Genomic DNA, 25012 nt, shown 5'->3' on the forward strand with positions numbered 1-25012 from the left:
TCTTTTCAATTAAAAAAAGAAAAGACTTACAAATATCTTTAAAGTTCTGTTTGAATAGACCAATACAATAATAATAATAATAATAATAATAATAATAATAATTATTATTATTATTATTATTATTATATGAAATGTCCAACATAATTCATTTACCAAACTTCACTTTGTTGGTTAAATTTTGATTTATTGGTTTGATTCAGTTTTTTAACCGTTAAAACATTGTAATGATTTTTTCTTTCTAAGATGTGCAAATGAAAAACATTATTGACATACATACTATATCTTTTTCAATTTTTTAAAAATAATAACAAAAGAAAAAATCAAATACATGTCAAAAGTTATACTTTGTCCAAACTACTTATATATAATTGAGTAAGAGCTAAAAAAATAAATAAATAACTCAGAAATGGCAAGAATTTTAGTAATTTTAAAATCTATTTCACCAAAGTTATTATAAAATAATCTAAGAGAAAAAAAAAACCCATCTGTTTAATCATAGCTAAATAAGTGTTGCCTTAATTTTTTTTAAACAGTGTTATTGCATAAATTATTTAAAGAAATATGTATCGTTATAAAAAGATTAATGTGATTTGAAAACTATATAATAAATTTATTTATAGGGATTAAAATTAAAAATTCATGAATTAATAGCATTAAATAAACTGTTATAATAAAAAATATTTATTATCAACAATATAATAATAAAATATATTATTATTATAATTAGTAAAAAAATTAATACAATAATATATTTGTAATTAATTAGAAAGAAAAAGTATGATAAAAAAAAAGAAAAAGAAAAAGAAAAAAGAGTATATTAATAATTATTATATATCCAATTCTGATTTGAAATAATTTTAGTATAAAACATCAAAAGAATCGTGATTCCAATTTCAAAAACTTTCTAGTAAACATCAAAGAAATAACATCCTCATTTCTAATTGATTTAATTCCAATAAATGAAATTAATTTGGATTCATTCCCATTCCCATTGCAGGTAAACAAAACCTTAATGTCAAACTTGATCTTCATAAAATTATATTATAAATTACTAATTGAACCTTGACATAGGGTAATTTTGAAGTTGATAAATGTTATGTTAGTAAAAATTTTATTTTATTTTTTCCAACAAACATCCAAACAAAATTTTAACCACATTCATTTCAAAATTTCCCCTATTCCAAATCATGGAATACGAAATCATTTCTTGACCCATGTTACTTCTTGGCCACTTTGCCAAGATGCGAAGCAAAATCCTTTCAACTCCTCAATTTAAGGATGAAACTATATATATAATGGAAACAAGAACCTGATCTAATACAAAAAAGAGCTACATATCGAAGATAATATATATAATATGAAATCATTTCTCGTCTCGTCAAGTTCGTCACACGTCTCTCCTATTTCCTATTGAACGAAATCCGCAAAAAATATAAGTTATGGTTGAAATCTTCAACCGCAAAAAAACAGCTAATTGTGAAGAACTAATTACCAACCTTCTGCTCTTGGCAGTAGGGACAATTATTCCTCTTTTCTCTAAGCTCTTGAACCTATCCTTCAAAAGGGTGCAACAGCCCTATATACATTTATACAACACAATGTTCTTTTAGTTCACATCTAAATTTCAGAAATCACGATTTTTATAAAAGTATTCAGGAATGATGATGCAGAGAGGGGAACTAGATGACCGCACCTTCAGCTTGCGAAGCGATCCAGTTATTTCTTCGGCTAGTAGGACTTGAACCGGAGCAGGCCCAAACCTGGAAGTAACACCATGCAGCAATTCAAAATGCAAATTTTCTTCTCCTTTTTCTTGTTTTAGCATGAACAAAGAATATGGTGAAGTTTTATGCTATGTAGATATTAAACGAAGCTTTCGAATCGAATTGATTTGTTACTTGTTCGTTCAAGTGGGATACTAAAAAGTGAAAAACAACAATCTCAGAGTTGCGATATGAATTATATAAAGATAATACTGCATACTTGTGCTTTCCCAAGCGCGGTGGGCATGACTTTAATCTCTCCTGTTTGGCTATTGTTCGCCGGATATGTCTCCTGTGTCTCTCCTCATCCTCTTTGGCAATTTCTTGAATGATATCCACCAAGCTACATCCATAAGAGTGAAAGCTCAGTTCATTGAACCTTTTGTAACGATGGAGGAGAAAGGATACTAATTTACCTGTCAATCTCTTTAGAAATTCCCTCCAACTTCTTTGCTTTGGCTTCCTTTTTGAGCTGTTCTTTATGCCTAGCTCTCTTATTCAACTCAACTCGAGTCACCCGCCGCATCTTCAGAGGCCTGTGCAACAAGCTTAATTTCTTTAAATAACACCAACTTGAAGATATCATTCCTAAAATATTCTCTCAAGAAATTATCACTTTTTTTTTTACCTTTTACAAAATCTCATAAGAAATTATTGTAATCCACAAACCAAAAACATAAACACATAGAAAGACCAGAGGTTCAAGCCCAACCTAGAAACCAGGGATTAAAATTAAAAAATTTTAAAAAATAAAAGAAAAAGAAAACGAAAACGCTCAAACTAGTAGCTAGCAAAATAATAGGACCTCTCTCCTTGCAAATAAAAGAAACAGAGGCTCACATTGATCTGCAGACAATCCCAGACCCAGACGTCATTTAGATTCCTCCCAATTCCCAAGTTTCCAAAAACCTTCCTATTCCATCCTAAAATAATAGAATTGCAGTAAAATAGAATTCTTGAAACATTTTACTTCCACAGTTGCAAAAGTATGCAAGCTAGAAGAGAAATCATGGACATATACAATCGAAGTGCAAGCAAGATCTGTTCAATCCCAATCCCAATGAAAGCAGAAAAATAAAAGAACAAAAAAGCAATTGAAGTACATTGTTTCTACTTAAATATAGTGAAAACTATTCATGAGAGAAACAAAACAATGATCCAAACGAGTTGAAAAATCTGCAATCTTTAAAATAATTTTGCTCCAAGAAATGAGACCTCTTTTCTGATTCATTATTTTCATTCTGATCCATTTCATCCAAATTCATTTCCTCATCTGTATCACGATCAGCATCCAGAAATAACATCTGCAAAACAGGAATTGAAGATAACCTCTTGAATCAAGAAAGAGTAACTAAAAAATAGATTATATATTGAGGGAAGTTTTCTAATACAATTCAAGTTTATAGATGAAAATACTCACATCTTCTTCACTAAGAACTTCTCCCGGTACTGTTAAAGGAACTGGCTCAGGCCCCAGCTCATTTCGATATACTTTCTGCATTTCTTCTGCAACAGCATGGGCAAGTATATCCTGCATTTGTTAGGGAAGCTTAAGAGAAAAAATGGATAAAAGACTTTGAAGGGAAGAAAGCACTTCTAACAATTGATTATCAAAAAGTTACATGACGACTTTTCTAACTTCTTTTACAATAATTACAAACAAATCTCAGGATTATTGCCTTACCTGATGACTCTCATGTGACGGATTGAATGAACATCCTGGAGGCTCAACTTCTACTGCTGGAATAATAGATGACTTCGGTTTCTGTCCAACATTGCATCAACGTTACCTAGTTATATTCTTGCAATTAAATCCATACTTTTTCCCTCATTTTGATAATTCTTTTTTCTTTCCACCTCTTTTCTTCTTTTTTCCCCCTCTTTGCATAAGCATAAGACTCTGATATCTTTATCATCGATATTACCATATATGAGACTGATGACCTTAAACTTATGACATTAATGCGATTTAATAAAATACACGACTCATAATTAATTAACCAGGTAGAGCAGAGTGTACCTTACTGATTTTGCATTTATCTTCACCTACAGTAACAAAAAAAAACATGTAGTGCAATGTTTGATTATTCTATTTTCCCATTAAAAATGGTTGTTAAGAACAAAACGTGAGATACAGATTATAAGAGTAATGAGAGGGAAAAAGAACACCATTATCATCCCATAAATCAAACATGCCACCCCTGGCACCATCTTGAGAGGTTTCTTTAGCTTTGGAAGCCCCTTCTGGTTGTTTCTTGGATTTCTTATTTATTGAAGAAGGCACAGGTTGGACAAACGGATTCTTTTTCAATATGCTGTCGCTGTAAAGTACTTTGTCCCTTTTCTTTTCTATTTTCCGTTTCACCGAAAGATCTATACAAAAATACAAGGAGAAAAAATAAAAATAAGTGCAAACATCGACAATCTGTTCCTTTATATACAATTATTGTTAATATCAACAAGCTAGTAGTTCCTAAGTAAATGCATGTGTTTGCTCATCCAACCTACTTTTATGGGTTTTTTTTTTTTTTATATAATCAGCAGAGCTTTGCTCTCCTATATCCAGGATAAACTCTGTCCTCGAACTCATCTCTCACTAGAGGATTCGAACTTGAAACCTCTAGAGCCAACATGACCAAGTAAGGCCCATTGGGGTCCTATTTAATGGATTTTGTGCACGCAGATAGAACAAAGTTCAATTTAGTCCAAAAAATTCAGTGTTCTATTAACCGAAACCAGTTCCTACTCTTAAGAAAACAAATATAGGTTGAATCCAGCCTCTTACCACATTATCATGAAAGTAGATTAAGGATACTATCGAATCATCAGTCATATATCGGATGAAATGTTTGGTCAAAACATGTCGAATAGAGCGAAAATACAATCAGTGGTACCTCTGGACTTATCGACAACGAAAAGAGAATCGCTGGGAAAGGCGGAGAGAGAGCCGCCGGAGAGAGAATCCTTTGTGGACTTGTCGAAGAAATCCTCAATGTCTGCAGTGCTTATGTTTGCTCTCCATGCCTTCTTCCCCTTCCTAGAGCCCTTTGATTTTTTCCCCATCGCTCTGAAAGTGAGGATCGTCAATTCAGGGAGTATCGGCGGCTGGCGCAGTGCCGTTGGACGGCGCCCGGAGGGGCGGTACCGGACGTGCAAAGCAGGTAGATTGGACGCAGGTTGATGCAAGCAATTGGATCTTTTATCTCTGCCGCCGCAACTGTGAAGAAGACAGATTTTAGGTTTGTTGAACTCCTCGTTATATCATACAATGGTTCGGTTCCGATGCTTTTTTGTTTGATTGTGGGGAAATTAGCATAGATAATCTAAAAAGTTGATACTACTTACCTCAATTAAAAAAATCGACTCAATTGACCGAATCTTAACTTTTCTGACATTTTAGAGATGATGTAATGATAATGTACCCACAAATTAATTAAACTACAACCAATCTAGCACGAAAATAGTTCCAATCACGTAGGTTGATGTAATTAAAACCATGGGCGAATTCGACTTGATTCATGACCGTGAATTTATTAAAGTACCACCAAGTTATTAATTCTCCACCAAATTTTTGTACTATCATTTAATATATACCAAAACATTCGCACAGATTGTAGAGAATAAAAGTATGTTTCAATCCTTATTGTCCTCATGCACATCTTTCACGTTTTTTTCAAGAACTTGTGAACATTTTCCAACATTTTTCACATCTTGAATACCTTAAAGGAAGGTAATTTTTGATCTTTCACATCTTCAACGAGGTTAGTTTTTGATTGATTCATAATATTGTTTTCGATTCGTTCAGAATATGATGTATTTAGTTGGAGTGAATGAAATTTCTGAACTTTTAGGTGTATTTTTGTGGGTCAAAAGTTTCGTAAGTCAATGATTCATTACCGTATTTCTTCGTTTAACGGTCGTGGTCAATGTTTGTATGATTAACAGGCGTGGTATTTGGTGATTTCGGTCGTGGTTGCATACAGATACCCTTGATCGTCTCACGGCCATGATCCGTTTTGTTCGATTCACGACCGTGGTTGTAGGTTACTTCGGCCATGGTTGTTTGATTCACGGCCGTGGTCCTTTATTGTTTGATTAATGGTCGTGGTAGCATGTTCCATTGGTCGGGGTCTTTATTGTTAAATTCATGCCCATGGTAGTATGTTCCCCTAGCCGTTGTAGCATGTTCCCTCGGCCGTGGACATTTATTGTTCGATTCATGGCTGTGGTAGCAATTCCCTTGGCCGTGGTTGTGTGTGCCCCCAACCGTGTTTGTGCTTTATATTATCGGTTGTGTCTTAAACTATCACGGTCGTTGTGACTTTGATTACTAATTACTTATGTGTTATTCTTATTATCCATGCAGGATGCATCAACTATTTGTGATCTACGGTGGCAAATTGAACAAAGCTGGTACGGTGTACGAAGGTGGCGTCATGGGTGGGCTAGATGTCTATGAAACGATAACATATGTCAACCTAGTAAGTGTCTAGCACATGCTTACTAGAATTGACTCTGACCAATTTGGTCTTGTTGTACAGTGTGTATATAGATTTGATTTTCAGTACGAAGTCCCGAACTATCTGATATTTGATGACACCAGTTTGAGATTTTATTTGAATGGCCCTCCCGATCCATCACAAGTACCCTTGTACATAACTGTCGTATCTAAAGCATCATATGGTAGTGGGAGCAGAAGAGGAAATAATTTTTTCGAAACCCATACATCGTCTTCATTCCCATACTACCCAGGGCAGAATGATCTATGTTTCGACCCTTCTATTTCTGTTGATTCTCCTCTTGACGATGTCGATCCCCCTCATTTGTCCCACAGATTACACCATTGACTGATAATGTTGTCCCATGTAACCTAGGCAACGACGAATCTCCATATTATGGTCAATTGTACGAGAATGAGGCTGAGTATGAATTTCAGAACGATGATGAGTATGATTATGACGAATATCATATTGAAGATGGAGTTGAGGATGATGGTGGGAACAAGTATGACAATGGGGAGAAGGATGAATATCATACCGAGGATGTGTTTGTAGATCATTATGAGAATGAAGGTCAACATGTTCATGAGTCCCATACAGTGAGTGAGAATGCACCTTGTCAAACAGTTGAATGAGACATTTCACGTCCGATGCAGAATATCATAACTAGCAATGAGTCCGACTCTGTAGGTGAAATTGTTGTCAAAGGTATTTTCCATTTGAAAGAAGAACTACGCTTCAAGCTGTCTATGTTAGCTATGAAGCTTAATTTCGAATTTAAGGTTAAAAAATCGATGAAGACATTATACACCATTGGATGTACCGAACAAGGTTGCAAATGAGGTTTGCGTGCGAAGAGTATCCGAGTTGGTGACTCATTCATCATTTCGAAGTTTAATGATGTTCACAAGTGCAAACGTGAATTACTGAACCATGACCACAAAAAAGCTCGGAGTTTGGTGGTTGGTCAGTTATTGAAGTCCAATTTGGAGAATGTCAGCCGTCAGTACAGACCTAAGGACATTATTAACGACGTGCGAAAGAACTATGAGGTGAACATTAGATATGAAAAGGCATGACGGGCCAGAAATGTTGTCTTGAATATGCTTATGGGGTCACCTACACATTCATATACTTTATTACACAAGTATGGTGAAGCATTGAAGGCTATTAACTCAGACAATATTTTTGAAGTGGAGCTAGAGGAAGATAAGTACTTTAAGTACGCGTTCATGGCCCTCAGTTGCTGTATTAAAGGGTTCTCCAGTTGTATTCGCCCAGTGCTCGTGATAGATGGTGCACATCTCAAGGGTAAATATAGATGTGTTATTCTTATTGCTTATTCTGTTGATGACAACAATCAAATATATCCTCTTGCGTTTGGAATTGACGATCAAGAGAGTGATCAATTCTGGACTTGGTTTTTAAATATGGTCCAGATGTTTATTGGAGAGGTTGATGGGTTATTATTCGTATCTGATCGACATATTTCCAATACGAAATCTGTTAGGCAGGTCTTTCCTCAAACGGCTCACGGGATATGCATGCAACACTTATCCACGAATGTGAAGGACAAGTTCAAGGACGATGTCATGCAAGAAATGTTCATATTAGCAGCAAAGGCCTGTCGGAAATCAGAGTTCAGGTACTATTTTTCCCAACTAGCAGGATTTCTAGAGGTTTAAAGATACTTGGAAGGAATCAGTTTTGAAAGATGGACTCGTGCATTTCAACTGGGTTTGAGGTATGACCAAATGACATCTAATATTGCAGAGTCTATGAATGCAGTCCTCGTCTATGAACGTTCTTTGCCAGTCACTGCACTTCTTGAACATGCTCGTGCGCTCTTACAGTGGTGGTTTTATGAGAGGCAAACCTACGCATCCAGTCGTAAAACCATTCTTACTGACTACGGTGAGAATAAGATGTGTACTGCAGAGATCCTCTCTCGTACTCACTCCATCACACCCATTTACCACCACGAGTTGGAGGTGAACGATGGGCTAAAAAGGGTGCGTGTGAATTTAAATGCAAAAACATGTGGATGTAAATAGTTTGACTACTTCCAGCTTCCTTGCTCCCACGCTATTACAGCGGCCACCTATCGAACGTGAACAGGTACACACTACGCTCACCTGAATATACTTTCCAAATTCTCATTAACCCATATGTCGAACCTGTGTACCCTCTCAGCGATGAGGAGGATTGGATTTTACCTGATGACTTCGTCGACCTTAAAGTGGAGCTGCCAAATATATTTCGCGTGTACGAATTCCATCTGCTGGGGAGACCTGCCAAGTCTTCAAATGCGGTCAGTGTGGCAACATGGGACATAATAGAAAAACGTGCCGGCAGCCATTTAGAACTACAAATGGAGACATGTAAAACATTAGCTGATCTATTAACCGTATTTTTGAAAACATTGTACTCTTATTCACTTTTCTATTATTCGACCGAACCACTTAATATATTTTTCATTACTCTTGAAACTAACTAGGTTGAAATATATCTAAACACGCTCGTGGTCATACTTAGGGATGAATAGTCACTTTCTGAAAAATTTCATGGTCGTTAGTTTCTCGATCACGACTGTGGTCATGATTCAAATAAATGAAGGTCGTGGACATTCAACACAACGACCTTTAATTTTCAAAACCACGGCCTTGAATTTCAACACCACGACCTTGAATTCTCAACAAACGACCTTGAATTCTCTCAACCACGACTTTGAATTCTCTCCACCACGATCGTGAAATCACTCATCAAAGTCGTGAATTATTAACATCATGGCCGTGAATTATGAATATTTCGGCCGTGCGTCCTGCATTTTTTTTAATAACTTCTGATATGAACCAATGAGCTACCTTTGTTATACCTCATGGACCGATTACAAGATCGAGAGCTAGGAAACTTCAACAAGCTTTGCTACTTCGTGTCCAAGCGTTCTTGAACTCGACAAGAGAAAAAAAGGAAGACGTGCAAGAAGTTGGAACTATGCACTTCAATTTGGTGCAAGTTATGCATTTTTTAGTGTTTTTAAGGCAAGTCAAAGTCCACTTGGTCAAGGTCAAAGTCAACTCCATCAAGACAAGTCAAAGTCAACTCATTCAATTCAAAAACCAAGTCAAACACTCACATCCCTCATTATGGACGGGATTGCACTTATTTTGGTTGGCTTTCCATGTTTTTAACCTTTTCATTTGCTTGTCTTTCCATTTATTAAAGTTATGTCTTTTCATTTGCAAGCCTTTTCATTTCTTGTAAGTTATATCTTTTCATTTACAAGTCTTTTCATTTCTTGTAAGTTACAAGTCTTTTCATTTGCTTAAGACTTTTCATATGGCTTGCTAGGATGGTTATATGTAGCCTTGAGATGTCTTGTTGTAAACACAATTTGAAGTTTAATGAAAAGTAAGTTTTCTCATTAGCTTGGTTGAGAGCTTTATCTCCCATTTCTTGTGCAATTTCTTGTGTCTTTAGAATTTGCATGTTAGGATCATTCAAGCAGTCTTGATCACACCTCTTGTGGAGTGATTTGAATCACGAGTTTAGAAACGAGTTTTCTCTACTCTTGATATTGATCATCAAGGTAATCCGTTCTTAAACTTTTCCTTGGGTTGATTCCATACTTGTTTTCGGGGTTTTTTGGATTGAGTTCTATGGGTCTTGTTCGATAACAAGGTTATTAGATCCAACTCTCAAGGGTTTCTTAACAACTTCTTACTAAAGTCTTTTTTCATCACGTGTACTTGTGTTTATCTTAACAACTTCCAAATCCAGTATATGAACAACAATCAACTACAAAAAATTCAAAATCGCATTCAACTATATACGATTCAAAAAAATGATAATACGATCATAATAACAACGTTCAAATATACAAAACATAGTTCAGAACTATTACAAATGTACTATTCAAATGATAGATTTGTTCGCCTAAAGCTGAATGGCAAATTGCAGCCTAAAAAATGACATCCTAGACTGTGTTAAGGTATCAAAGCTAGAGGCAGTGGCATGATATTAAAAAAATTTGACACAAAGTATACTATAATCACCGTCCATCTCGGGGTGCTGATGCGACTCTACGGATGCACCATGGCGTGATTGGTATGTTCGGCTTGTTTATCTGAATACCTACCCTGCAAATAAATGTCGGGATAATAGTTATCATCGACTTCAGCTCCTCTTTCAACTTAGGCAGTAGTGTCATGCACATGAAGGAGTCCCATATAATGAGCTGAGCACAGTCTTAGCTCTTCGAAGTCGATGCATATCATTACCCAATGCACTCCCCCGAGTAAACGGCATCGAAATCCATCCAACACTTCTCGTATTCCAAGTGAGTACCATCAATGTAGCCGAGCACAGTCTTCACTCTTCCCTCCCAATCATAGTTTATTGCAACCCTTGAAGCAATAGCGTTATGAGATTGCATGCAGGCATAGACACGATCCGTTCGTTTGAGGAAGTTTTGTAACCAGTACAACTATTAAATAAAAGGCGTATATATATACACACACACACACACAATATATTTATTGAGCTGTTAGAATAATAAAGCTTACCTCAAGTACTTGGTCACCAGTGGTAAAATTTCGATGACATAAGTCTGGTTGCAATTTGAGTTTCTTATGCACGAACATGACCAACGAATCGACTACCTGTGAAGACCAACAACATATTTAATTTTGGTTGGAAGTGAAGGTAAGAACATTAATATAACCAATTTCAGGTATGGAAAGCAGTCGTACCTCGCACGAACACCATTTTTGTGGTGTTAGAATATCCCGAAACCATTGCTTGCCTCGTTATGAATAGCATATCTTCCGTGTTGATCGTGGGTTACTGGCATCATCTAGCCACTTCTAATATTTGGAGTCTTGTTCCTTCGGGATCTCGGCGACGGGATTGTAAACCATGACCTTCTTTTGTTTACCTTTAACATTAACTTCGCAGGACCCATAAAGCTTTTATGGCATTTTCCTCTTCCGTTCCCCCCAACGAGGTGGATGGGGATTAAATGGCTGGGATAAAATGCACACGTCCTTTGAATGATTGTGTGCCATGTTAGATGAGCTCTTTGGGGGTTGTGACTGGACGTTGAGGAGCTAATCCGATTCCATGTCCGAAAAGTCATCGAAGAATTGGTTCTGTAAAACAATATAGTCACTAAGTGAAACTATAGGTACTAAGTGAAATATATAATAACACTATAATTCATACTTATCTCGGGTGTCTGTGGGACTGGTACCTCCTTCGGATCTTTGGTAACTTGCTGCGCCACACCAGCTACTACCGCAACGTCCACTATTGATGCACGTTCTATTTCCGAAATGTTGGAATGCTTCATTTCCACAGTTTCCCTTTCTTTCGAAGTCCCGCCGACATCTCGAGGCACTTCCGTAGCCTCAAGTGCATTCAACACGTCCCTAACCTCACCTCGTTGGTCGGTAGGCTCCGCTTCCATTGCGTCGGTGCCTTGGTCAGCCTCATTTTCACCGTCGCGCTGTTCGTCCTTGTCCTTCATTGGGCTTTTACTACCACCAACTGGTCCTGCAGAATCTCTGTCATCAGTGCCATCTCCATCTCCACCGATGTTTTTTCGAACAATCGAAGTATCAACTGGTAGACCTTATATGCAGCAATCATAATGTCAGAGCACATACAATTGAGATATAGAAAGCATTAATAGAGTAGGCCCTTAACTAGACGATGCAAGAACTTCCGAATGCTTTTCAAATCACCTTCCATGCCAGCGACGCGATCGTCCATAGAAGTGACCACCTGTTCCACACTGGCAAGCAGCGTATCCATGGTTGCCACCTGCTCAGTCAAGACTCTCAAGCCAGAATTGCATTTGCATCGATGCTTCTTGCCATTCTTCGTCTTCCTCTTACCTCTCACATCTGTATCCATGGTAGGGACATTAGGATCGGCATGGGTGGCATCGTGCTGCACGTCACGACCTTCCATTGCAGGCAGCACTTGCTCGCTTGCCTGTTCCTTGTCAACGAAGTCATCATTGGATGGTGGCTCGAATTCCCTTTCTATGAACCTTTCCTCCACTTCCGTTCCGAATAGTCTTATAGCCACTTTAGCCTGTACAGAAAACATACTACTAAGGGCACGTTATATCAAAATAAATACCATATCGATGTACTACTAAAAGATCTTACCGATGTGGACTGAAATATCTCCTACTCGATGACAACACACGCAGGTGAATGTCCGCACTTCCACTTAAATACGTGTGGGACATCATCCGATTTTTTAAGATGAGCAACCCACCCAGTCAAACAGGATACTGTTTCGTATCCCCAAACCTGTACCAATACCACGTGGGACAACATCACATAAAATGAACAAAATATAATATAAAGTAAAACTAAAACAATAACTGCAAATAACTGGAATGCCCAGGGGAAACCGTACATACTATATATCTTCCTCAACCCCCCATCTTCCCCCTTTTTCGTCAGGGCACGCTTCAAACTTCTTATAGTCTTCTCGAAAGATATTTCAACCCAGTTATAATTACAGCACACCTCTAGGTCATCCACAACTCCTAAGAGGCTATTATCCAACTTCAGAGTCCTATCCCTCCCAAACAAGACAAGCTTCACAAATAATAACATTGATATCTTGACCGCATCAAGATCATCCTTAGATCGCATCACCATGTACTTCGTCTCGAACTCATTTAGTAAAATATCGACTTTGTCATCGAAGTACAACTTCCAAGGCCTTTTAGGCCCATGATCAAACAAAATTCTCTAAATCCAAAAGATATTCTATTACCAAGCACGTCCATAGTAATTACGTCTGCTCTACTATCCTCCAACTCCCTAAGCAAGTGATTGTGTATAAGTGGCCCATTAAGTACGAGCTCTACGTCTAGCAAATGGCCGAAAATGGTCTTTTTAAACATACTAAGTTGCCTAGGGATTAGTTTACTCTTAACAGCCTTGACCATGCTCCCTATGTGGGATAGGCAGGTCAAATTGGCTACCATTTCCATTTTATAAACCTGAAAAACAAATACGATATATACAAAACTTATTATTTAGCAAGCCAGAACCCAAACAAAGAAAAGAACAAATGAAAATTAAAAAAGAAGAGTAAAGAAACACGTATTCTGTCCAAATTCATCGGCTTACCATGACCTAGGTCGTGACAGAAAATTATGGCAGAATCCAATTCCCGTAAAACTTGAACGAGGATATTGATTTTATCGAAATTCTCGGCCACGACCATGGCCGTGGTACGACCGTGAATTTGGACATAACGTAAATTACTGCTACTTGAAGGAGGGTCTTCATTTTCGAAATTTTGGTTCAACCACGGCCGTTAACGCGCCCATTAATTTGCCCAGAACTAATGCTTTGTTAGAAAACCACGGCCGCGTTAACGACCGTGGTTCAACTAAAATTTTGAAACCCTAAAACCCTCATTCTTCACTTGCCAAAAACCCTAAAACAGAATGATAACTCTTAACGAAAACCCAAACAAACCCATGCAAGCCCAAAATTTCAACAATTTATGCAGCAGAAAACATAAACCCTAAAGTCCTAAATCAAAATTTCAATCACAACTCCAAAGAAAGACACTAAATCATAAACAAAAAACGTCGATTTTGAGCCCTAGAAGTATTGAAAATACTAAATAGGCAGCCATGGAAGGAATGAAAGGACGAATAACGAAAAAATGCAACAATGAGTAAAAAAACTTCTTCTTTTGCCATAAAAGGGACGCAAATACCAAATAAAATGTGTTAACCTCGAAGTTTCAGATATCGGAAGCGATTCGGAGCACGAAATTACAAGAAACTAATAGAGAGTGAAACTGAGAAAATTGAGGCAGAGTAAATCGAATGGACGAAAACGAAAACAAACAGAAGAAAAGAAAGGAAGATGGAATGAGAGGATACCAATAGTTAGAATTTCAACTTAGGGGTATAATGGTCATTTCATTCACGGCCGTGGTCTTAATTTTCACGGCCATGGTAAAGCTAACAATAACCATGATCAAAACCTCGCCCATTAGATGTATCTCATTAACACCACGATCGTGGTTCTATTTTTCACGGCCATGGTAAAGCTAACAATAACCACGGTCAAACCTAGCCTATTATATATATTTCATTAACACCACGGTCGTGGTACTATTTTTCACGGCCATGGTCAATCTAACACTAACCAAGGTCAAACCTTGTCCATGGTCAAGCTAACAATAACCACAGTCAAAACCTCGCCGTGTTAATTCGATCATGCCCCTGGTTTATGGTTCGTTTGGGACTTCTCACTTCCTTTCTAGATTGAGACTAAAATAGTAATTTACCCCTTCAATATTCTATTCCAAAAAATAAATTTGGTCAGTTGAGTCAATTTTTCTAATTGAGGTCAATTGAGCAAAGCACAAACTTTTTTAGGTTATCTATGCCATTTTCCCTTAATTTTGTCGGATCTACGGTTTTTTATGGGAAATTTGACAGAATAAACATTCTCCACAACATTTTTAGTTTCTTAATCACCCCTTTCAAAACAAAAGTTTTCTAGGCATTTGATGATGTGAAATTATGCATTTACCCTTCTTCCACTTTTCAATCTCCCCCTCCCTTTTTTTTTGTTTCCAAATCTCTCATTTCTGTTCGTTAATCAATTTCTTATTTCTTTCTATCATATTTTACCAAATCTCTTTCCATCAATTTCTTCCCCTTTCCATCAATTTCTTTTTTCTAATTAGTATTATTCCATTTATTCTTTATTCACCACAAAAAGCAATTCTCTCTTAAAACCCCTAAATTTTTCAATTTTTTTTAAACTAATAGCCTCCATGATTCTCGTGACCTTCAGCAATCACCAGCGACGGATGCATCAAAGCCGACAACGGAGGTCGTTCACCGAAGAAAAAGACTTTCTTCATTTCGATCGCTCGCTCTCGATCGATCTCTCTCTCGGTCTCTCTCACTCTCGCTCTCAATCTCTCTCTCTCTCGCTCTCGATCTCGTCTACTCAGTCTCTATCTCTCATCTGCTCTTTCTCTCGATCTCATCTCGGTCTCTCTTTCTCATCTGCTTGGTCTCTCTCTCCACGTTTTATTGTTTTTTTTTTGTAATTAGATTTTAAATTGATACTTTCATTTGATTAAAATTTAAATTAAGAATGAAAGAGGGGAAAGCAAAATTGTGGGGTTAGATTTGAAATTCAATCATAATTAAATCATAATTAAAATTACATCGAGAGATTTAAGGAGATTGATGAGAGATTTCAGGAAACAAGTTTGAATTAAATTTCAAATTTGAATACTTACCATTCCTTACGAAACTTAAGAGAGATTGACATTTGGTTTCTCTCCATTCCAATTTTCAAATTTTTAATTAAGAAAAATATTTAATAATTATTTGTTAATTATTTTGATTTTGAATTTGACAAAACTCTTCCAAAATTTATTTAGATCTGATCGATTTAATCTTGTTTATGATTTCATTAAAATTAACTAAATTTTATTATTATTACTATTATTATTTTGTAGATAAACGACATTTTATTTCAAAACATTTGAAATTATTCACCTTATAATTTGTTTAATGATATTGAATTGATAAACATTATATTGAAAATTAATTTTTAGATACTATCAAAAAACAATCTCATTAAAAATCCTATATTTAAATACTATCAAATAAAAAATTTTAAATAATGGCACATGGATTTGAGCGGAAATTTTTTCTTTTTTTTCTTCAAAGTAAGATATGGGAATTCTCACTCAATTCTCGCTCAACTCTCTCTCTCGCTCAACTCGCTCTCCCTCGTAAGTCAAAGTTCCTTCCCCCCATTAAGTCTTTTTTTTTTGTTGGCTTTGATGCATTCGTCGCTGCCAATTGATGAAGGTCACGAGAATCATGGATGTTGTTGGTTTAGAAAAAAAAAAAGGTTGAAAGATTAAGAGTTTTAGAGTAAATTACTTTTTGTAGTGAGTAAAAAAGAAAGGGAATAATAGTAATTAGAAAAAAGAAATTGATGGAAAGAGATCTGGTAAAATATGATAGGAAGAAATAAGAAATTGATGAAAGAAGAGAAAGGAGAGATTTGGAAAAAAAAATTAGGGAGGGGGGAGGGGGGCACGAGGAAGAAAGATAGAGAGAGAAGAAGTTGAATAATGGGAAAGAGAAATAATAATGAAAGAGAGAGAAAAGTGACAAAGGAGATAAGAGAGGAAAAAGTGGAAGAAGGGTAAATACATAATTTCACATCATAAAATGCCTAGAAAACTTTTGTTTTATAAAGAGTGATTAAAAAACTGAAAATGCTATGGAGAATGCTTATTCCGTCAAATTTCCCGTTTTTTATTGCCTCTAATTTCTTTTTTATAATTGAACAATTGTAGGAGTAGTAGCAGGCTAGTTTTAAGAATAATGTGATTTAAAAAAGAAATTACAAAAATAATGTAGTTTTTAAAGTAATATAAAAAAATGTAAATTACATAAGAAAATTTAAAATGAGGGTAGATATCAAAACTATTGACAAAAACAGGGTAGGAATTGGTTAAGGTAAAACATCACGTACATGGTACATGATTTAATGTCTAAGTTAACAAATAGAAATTGCATGAAATATACGCACAATTTTAATGAATATCGCACACAATGTACGCGATTTACCCTAAAATCAAGCACAATGTACACGATTTCCACGCGTAAACCATCATTTTTCCCAAAATATCCAATCACAAAATTCCTCTTTTTCCTCTCTGTTTCGGATGTTCATTCAATCTCTTATTCCAGTCCATAACCTCCTTGAAATTGAGATTGTACTCTAGCCAAGGAAATGAGAGTGGAGATCCTTAACGACATAGGGGGAGGGGGACTTTTTGCCTTCCTTAAGTCTAAGATATGAAAATTCAATCTAAAACAGAATTTAAATGAATATAAGCTAGTAAAAGTCCAATAGAGCCTACTTTTACATGGTCAAGTGAAGCACCTTCAAATCTCATCCAAAGAAGTCAAAATTAGTCAAAATTGGGTCAAAATTCTTCCATCCTTTATTATGAATGGGATTTAATAAGTTTGTTGGCTTTTATTTCTAATCTTTTCATTTGCTAAAGCTTTTCATATTGTAGACTATTTATTTGCTTGTCTTTTCAATTATTGTAAGTTATGAGTCTTTACATGTACTTGAGACTCTTCATATGGTTTATATGCAGCTATATAAAGCCTTGTCAGTTCTTTGTATCCGAATATAGCATGGAATTAAGATGTAATGAAATGAGCTCTTAGCCAAGAGCTAATGTATTTTGCAATCTTGTGATAGGTTGCATGTTTAGGATAATTGAAGTGAGACTTGATCTATCTTGCTTGTGGAGTGATTCGAATCTCAAACAAGGAACAAATTTTCTTGCCTTGAGATATTTGATCAACGAGATAATCCGATTTTTACTTTCCTTGGTTTGATTCCATAATTGTTTTTAGGGTTTTTGAGTTTGTGTGATCTAAAGGTCTTGTTTGTTAATAAGTCTGTTAGATACAATTCTCAAGGGTTTCTTAACATTTTGGTATCAGAGCTTTAGTCTCAAGATTGGATATATGTTTTCTTTGCGTTTCTGTTCAATCTATCTTTGATATTCTTGTTGTCTCCATTTCATCAACTTTTCATATTCTGCAAAAAAACACAAAAAGAAATCGTATTTCCTCACGTCTTTCCATCTTGTTGTCAGTTTCATTCTTGTAGAAATCTATCTTTGTCTTCATTTCATCAACTTTCCATATACTTGTAGAACTTTGTCTTCTTTGAGATCTTTTAAATCGGCTTTCTTCAAGGTCAAATCATCCAATTTCGTAAATCTGTCAATAAAACTGTAAAAAATTGAGATTATGCTTTCTTTTGTTCTTATTTTGTTATTTAAACTTTCATATTAGATGTTATTTCAGCATGTTTAATCTCTACTTTAGTTTTTAAAACTAATCATTAGCCATTTAATATTGTGGTTATACTTTAATGAATTAAATGTGCTAGTTGATGAACATTAATTTGGGACGTTAGACTTTTGGTATTTATTCTAGGATTTAATTCATCTCACTTTGCATCTTGTTTGATTTCTTAATTTATTTCCATAAGCCAAGTTAGGTTGTTTATGTTATAAGTGTGCTACTATCCACTGGATAGCAAACTATTTTGGCTTCTCTATTTCAAAATTTGAGAGCAGTGTATCACCAAAGAGAATGTTCATACAAATCCAGGTCTCCTCATGAACGATGACATCGTGAGAACCACTATAGTGAAGTTTCATATGCGAAGGAATTGGCCAGGATTTGTAAATTTTTAAATTACCTCTCCGAGTTGTACCAAGAGATGAAAATGAGACTTGAATACATGAGAGGCATGCTGCAGAATCAGTTCAAAAAGAGAAAGATTGTCTTATGCCTCAAAATGATGACCAACCAATTCAACATGAGCAAGATCTTCCGACGCCCCACATGAAAGTTTCTAATTGTGAGGTCATTACACATGTTGTGGAAACTAGCAAAGAAAATGTGGAAATCTCTATTGATCTATGTCAATTAGAGACCAAAAATGACAAAAGTGAGGAGTGTGAGACAAACATAATAGATGATCATATGAAAATTGATGAAAAGGTTTTGGTTACAAGAGCTTGTGAGACTATCATCGTTTTGTTTTCAAAATGACACATACATGAACTTGTAAACAAAATGATTTGCTTTCTAATAGGTGCACTTAAGCCAAGTGTGCAAAAATTTTCTTTTGAATTCTTACAGGAAGTTAAAATGCTTATTGAAAAGCAAGATCCACGGGTTGCTTCTTAAATGTGCCAATATAATTCACATGTGAAGTACACTACAAGTGGGCTACCTAAGAAGCATTGTCCTAAATTTACTTTTATAATCCATGACCAAAAAATGCAACGTCCAGAGGAATCCAAGAAGAGCACGACTGTAGGATGCACACGATTTTAGATTTGCTTTACAAGGAGAGCCTTTAGATTCAATGACAAATCATTTCAAATGGGAGAATGATAGGAATCTGCAACAGAATCCAAATGAATATAAGCCAATACGAGTGAATTAGAGCCTACTCTTACATGGTCAAGTGAAGCACCTTCAAATCTCATCCAAAGAAGTCAAAATTGGTCAAAATTGGGTCAAAATCCTTACATCATTTGTTTCTTTCCGATGTTTATACACTTAGAGAATTTTTGAAAATTTTTGGTTAGGTTTTAATCCTAATTCCGCTGTTTGAATTTCTCAAGTCTGGGTAATCTCTTTCCTACACAACGACTTACGAGCCGAGGCAATTCAACTCGGCGGTGTGCTCGAAGTATTAAGGATAGCCAGGTTCCTACAAGCTGATCTATTCTTCCAATGTTTGAAAAGAATACAACGGCATAGCATAGGTCATACCACGTAGTCTTCGTTGGCCCCCATTTGATGTAGCTCGGTAGTAGACGGCACTAGCGAATAAAGTCAAATTTTGTACAAGTCATTGGAGATCGGCTTTCATTAAGAAAAGAAATTTTACACATCGGATTATACAAACTTTCTTTTGCCTTACTGATAATAGACTCGTAAATGTTCAGCGTTACACGGGTGGGGGAGTTGTCTCCTATTGAGGTTGGTCAGCAGATAAGCTCCGGGGCGAACTACTTTCAAGACTTTGTACGGGCCTTCCCAATTTGTCTCAAGGGCTCCGACATGCTGCATTACCTTCTTGAGAACGAGGTCTCCTGGCTTGAATGTTCGGACTCTTACCCTGGCATTGTAGTACCGAGCCATACGGTTCTGGTATTCTGTTAGCCTTAGCTGGGAATGAGACCTTTTCTCCTCGAGTAGGTCAAGATTCAGAAGGAGAGCTTCGTCGTTGGTCTGCTCGTCGAAATTTTTGACTCGGAGCGTTGGCATGCCGATCTCCACGGGAATGACAGCCTCTAATCCAAAAGCTAGGTTGTATGGCGTCTCGCCAGTAGATCGACGGGGCGTAGTTCGATAGGACCATAATACTTCGGGTAGCTCTTCTGCCCACCGTACTTTTAGGGATTCAAGCTTTGTCTTCAAACCGCGTTTCATTATTTTGTTAATGGCTTCAACTTGCTCGTTTGACTGTGCATGGGCTTGAGACGAGCTTAAGTGGCGTATGCCGAGCTGTTGACAAAACTGATTAAATCGAGTTCCATCGAACTGTTTGTCGTTGTCGGTAATGAGGGCGTATGGTATGCCGAACCAGCATATTACGCTCTTCCACACAAAACTGATGACATTTTCCTTGGTAATGGACGCCAGAGGTTCGACTTCCACCCACTTGGTGAAATAGTCTACCACCACCACGGCAAACTTCAACTGCCCCCTCGCCTTTGGTAGTGGGTCGATCAGATCTAGCCCCCACTGAGCAAAAGGCCAAGGGCTTGAGATTGGCGTCAGCATTTGCAGGGGTTGCCTCAAGATGTTCGCGAAGCGCTGGCACTTGTCGCATGCCTTTGCGAACTCCCTGGTATCGCGATCAATCGTCGGCCAATAGTAACCCTAGCGGACGACCTTTGCAGCCATAGACCGAGCTCCACAGTGGTTTCCCCAGATCCCTTCGTTAATCTCGCAAATAACATACCTCGCTTCCTCTGGGTTGAGGCACCGCAACAACGGTAGAGAGTATCCTCTCTTAAAGAGCTTGCCTTCTTGCATTACGTAGTGAGCCGCTTGACGTCAAAGTTTCCTGGCCTGACTCGGATCTGTCGGAGTCGAACCATTGGTCAAAAAACTTTTGATTGGGTCCATCCACGTGGGATGAGCTGACTGGACCTCCATTATTTCAGGTTAGTCGATGGATGACTCAGCAAGTATTTCAACTGGTACCTCGGTACGTCGGTTTCGTAAGCCGATGGTAAGCGAGCCAGTGAATCAGTGTTAGAGTTTTCTGACCTCGGAACTTGTTGAATCACATAATCTTCAAGCTGGGCGAGGAGTTCGCTAGTTTTGGCCAAATACTTTTCCGTACGACCATCCTTCACTTGGCACTCCTCGGTTACCTGATTGACGATCAGTTGCGAGTCGCTGAGGATCAAGAGATGCTTCACGCCCATCCCCCTTGCAACCTGATTACACTTGTTTACATGCGTAAAAAGAAGGTTTTAGATGTTGTTTTTACTATGTTTTAACTTTGTTTCGGACTTTTTCTCGGTCGTTTGAGTTCCAATTCATGCAAAATTCATATATGATGGTTTGTGATTGGCTTATATTGTATTTATGACATTTTAGGACCATTTGGGAGTGCAAATTAATCAAAACAAGCAAAAAGACGAAAATATCTACATGGGAGGCGTCAGGCGCCTGGGAAGGCTGCAAAAAACTGTTTTTCTTCCAACTTTGCCCTTAATAAAACGCGTCTTCCAATGCGTTTTGGTGGTTCCAACCGATGCATACGTGTAGAAGAAGTGTTCCACTATCAGTTTGAGCACGATTTAGTCAGTCAAAGGAGTTGGAAATGGGTGATCCACCATCGTTTTAGGACCTACCTAACCAATTCTGTACAGTTATAAATTCCAGCAGCTTCTCCACCAAATTCATCAAGCCTTGCTTCCTTCTCTTGATCATTCTTAGTGTTTCTTCGTTGCTTTCTAAGTACTTTTGAGTTGCTTTCATTAGTTGCTTTTAGTTTTTAAATCCCGAGCACTTTACATTCCTTTATTGAGTTTTGTTTTGTTTCCGTTGTTACTTAGTTATTTTCTACCCATTCAAATTTATAAAAATCCAGCATTTAGCTTATCTTTACTTTGCCTTTACTTTATTTTTTAAGAGAATTGTGTTTTTGGAGGAAAGAGCACGTGACACTCCCCCTTGCTTGAAAGAGAAGGGCGACTCTCTCAATCCTGAGCAAAACTCTCCGTTAGTTAACTTTTGTTTTTCACACATGCATTTCAATTTCAACCATTTTACTTGCTGTATTTTCTTCAATATGTCTTTCTAAACTCCCGTTTCCAGCCCAGTTATGGATAGTTAGCCTTTTATTTCTAAAAAGGGTTGCTAAGAAGTAGTGTTTTTGCTTTCCACTCATTGCTCAACATGTTTTCCCAAAAAGTTAGGATTTAGAGAAGGCCACTGTAAGTCTTAACAAGTCAATACTGAAAAGGTTGCTTATTTGCATTGTTGAGTGGTTAAACCGAGGAGAGTAGCGCCTTAGACATAAGGGTTCCGGTTAAGTAGCCTAGACATAGAACCTTAACCCGAGGTTGCGACTATTTCCATCCTAAAACTAAGATATCTCTCATAATAGACATATTAGGGAATGTCTTAGGACTTTGAACTTGCTTTAGACATAAGTCAAGTGAAAAACGTAGTCGTTGGTTCCTAAAGTAAAATGCATATCGTCCTTAGCGTATCCGTGATTCTTTGTTGGCTATCTTGAAGTAATTCGGGCTAGGTTTTACTATTATAAGACCAAATCCCAAATCCAAAACCATTATTTGTGACCACTTCCCATTTTACAAGAATCACTCATTTCAACGTTCACTATTCATTAAAACTTTAGAGTTTGGAAATTATTTAGAAGTCCTTGAGGATCGATACTTGGATACTCCATCCATTTTATATTACTCTGACAGATGTGCGCTTGCATCTATAGAATTGTTACCACGCTTAGTGCGTGCGTTCAGCATAACGTTCAGTCAAGTTTTTGGCGCCGTTGCCGGGGACTTTAGTTTTAAAATTATTTTCAAATTCTTTTAGTTTTTATTTTTGTGAATTGTTGTTGGGTGTAATTTCCATCCACCGTTTTTGTTCTATATTTTTGGTCGTTTATCTCACAAGGGTAAGTTAAAGTGCATGAGCACAAGATCTTTTCTTCTACCTCTTGACCCTGAGATTGAGCGGACCCTTCGAAAACAACTAGAAAAGTAAAAAGAGAGAGAAGGTGAAATCAGTCCTGAAAGTGAGGTAGAGAGTACGAGCACATCAATGGCAGATATTCCACCTCGTGATCCGGTTGATCCACCTGCTGTTAACGGTAATATGAGGGATCACACAAGAAATAATGAATTCAACCATATCCAGATGGCGGACAACAGAGACGTGGCAATGCGAGAATATGCCGCCACGGCTTTTCAGAACTTTGATTCAGGGATAGTCAACCCTATTCCAGCCCACGCAAACTTTGAGCTTAAACCAATGATGTTCCAAATGTTGCAGACAATTGGACATTTTGGAGGGCAGGAACATGAGGATCCACATGATCATCTGAAATCATTCATTCAAATTGCAAATGCATTTCGATTACCTGGTATAACAGACGATGCTCTTAAACTAACACTTTTTCCATTTTCTTTGAAGGACCAAGCTAGAGCATGGCTCAATGCATTTCCACCGGGATCCATCACCACATGGGGGTCGTTAGTGGAGAAGTTCTTAACAAAATTCTTCCCACCTACTCGCCACGCTGATATCAGAGAGGAGATCATCTCCTTTAGACAGTATGATCGTGAACCTGTTCACGAGGCGTGAGAGAGATTTAAAGAACTAATCAGGAAATGTCCGAACCATGGCTTGCCGGAATGCATCCAGATAGAACATTTCTTTAGAGGTTTACATCATCCTACTAAGATGATGCTAAACAATGCTGCCAACGTAGCCTTTACAAAGAAGACATTTAACGAGATAGTCGACATCCTAAATGACTTAGCTTCACACAACGAACTATGGTGTTCGCAAAGATCTAGGGCAGCACCAAAGAAGCAAGATCCAGCTGGAGTTTTGGCTCTAGACATTGCGACCTCGATGCAAAAAGAGATGGTTACAATGAACCAGAGGCTGAAAGAGATGGCGTTGGGAATAAAAAATCCATTAGCCACGCCGATACAACCTGTGCAGTCGGATTATTGCACTCCTGCACCTGTTTGCCAAGTCAACGATCTCATTTGTTCATTTTGCAGTGAAAACCATATTTATGATAATTGTCCACATAACCCTGCTTCCATTTTTTATGTAGGACATGGGAACAATAGGAACTTTAACCCATATTCGAACACCTACAACCCAGGTTGGAGGCACCACCCTAATTTCTCATGGGGAGGTCAAGAGCGGTTTTAATCAAGGGCAGAGCCAGCAGAACAAGCAGCCCTATGTTCCACCTACACAGCAATACATCCCGCCACCGCAACAGCAGTACAATCAGAGAACACAGACTCCACCAGTTCAAAATAACAACTCAAATCTTGAGAATATGATGAAAGAGTACATGGCCCGAACCGACGCAGTGATACAATCCCAAGCGGCATCAATGAGAAATTTGGAGACCCAATTGGGACAGCTCGCCAATGAATTGAAGAATAGACCACAAAGTTCTTTTCCAGGCCATACTGAATTACCAAAACGAGAAGGGAAAGAACAGTGCAAAGTTGTCACCCTTAGGAGTGGACTGGCATATGATGGACCAACAATGCCAACAACAAATGTACAGATTCCGTTCTCTGAACCAATTGTAAAGATACCAGAAAATCCAACAACACCAGAAAAAGAAAATATTAGAAAAGGTAATGAGGACACCCCGAGTGTTCCTCCACAGGTACAACCTTCTTTTACCCCTACTCCCCCGTTTCCACAAAGATTAGTTAAGAAAAATAATGATTCCCAGTTTAGAAAATTTTTAGATATTTTAAAACAATTGCATATAAATATACCATTAGTAGATAGCTCTAGAACAGATGCCAAATTATGCTAAGTTTTTGAAAGATATAGTTTCTAGGAAGAAAAAGATA

At 37.2% G+C, this 25012-nt stretch overlaps 1 protein-coding gene and 1 non-coding gene across 3 annotated transcripts; both read right to left on the reverse strand.

Moving 5' to 3' along the window:
* Positions 1-1331: 1331 nt before the first annotated feature.
* Positions 1332-5017, reverse strand: LOC111023217 (ribosome biogenesis protein NOP53). 2 transcript variants are annotated; one of them, XM_022300603.2, is made up of 11 exons: positions 4658-5017; positions 3933-4136; positions 3784-3809; positions 3448-3528; positions 3184-3294; positions 2979-3067; positions 2180-2299; positions 1984-2106; positions 1694-1760; positions 1497-1576; positions 1332-1407 (listed from the first exon to the last, which is right to left on the reverse strand). In XM_022300603.2, the coding sequence occupies exons 1-11, from the start codon at positions 4824-4826 to the stop codon at positions 1401-1403; spliced, it is 1077 nt and encodes a 358-aa protein (XP_022156295.1). In that variant the 5' UTR covers positions 4827-5017; the 3' UTR covers positions 1332-1400. The 2 variants fall into 2 exon arrangements, with proteins under 2 accessions (XP_022156295.1, XP_022156294.1); XM_022300602.2 differs by having other exon boundaries at positions 1332-1576.
* An 18679-nt stretch (positions 5018-23696) lies between these two features.
* LOC148209026 (small nucleolar RNA R71) lies at positions 23697-23803 on the reverse strand. The gene has a single exon (XR_015787465.1). It is a non-coding gene; the product is annotated as a small nucleolar RNA R71 (small nucleolar RNA).
* Between the last annotated feature and the right edge of the window lie 1209 nt (positions 23804-25012).

The sequence above is a fragment of the Momordica charantia genome (genome assembly GCF_013281855.1).
Source record: "Momordica charantia cultivar OHB3-1 chromosome 9 unlocalized genomic scaffold, Mcharantia_2.0 BLBB01000009.1, whole genome shotgun sequence".
Taxonomy (NCBI): domain Eukaryota; kingdom Viridiplantae; phylum Streptophyta; class Magnoliopsida; order Cucurbitales; family Cucurbitaceae; genus Momordica; species Momordica charantia.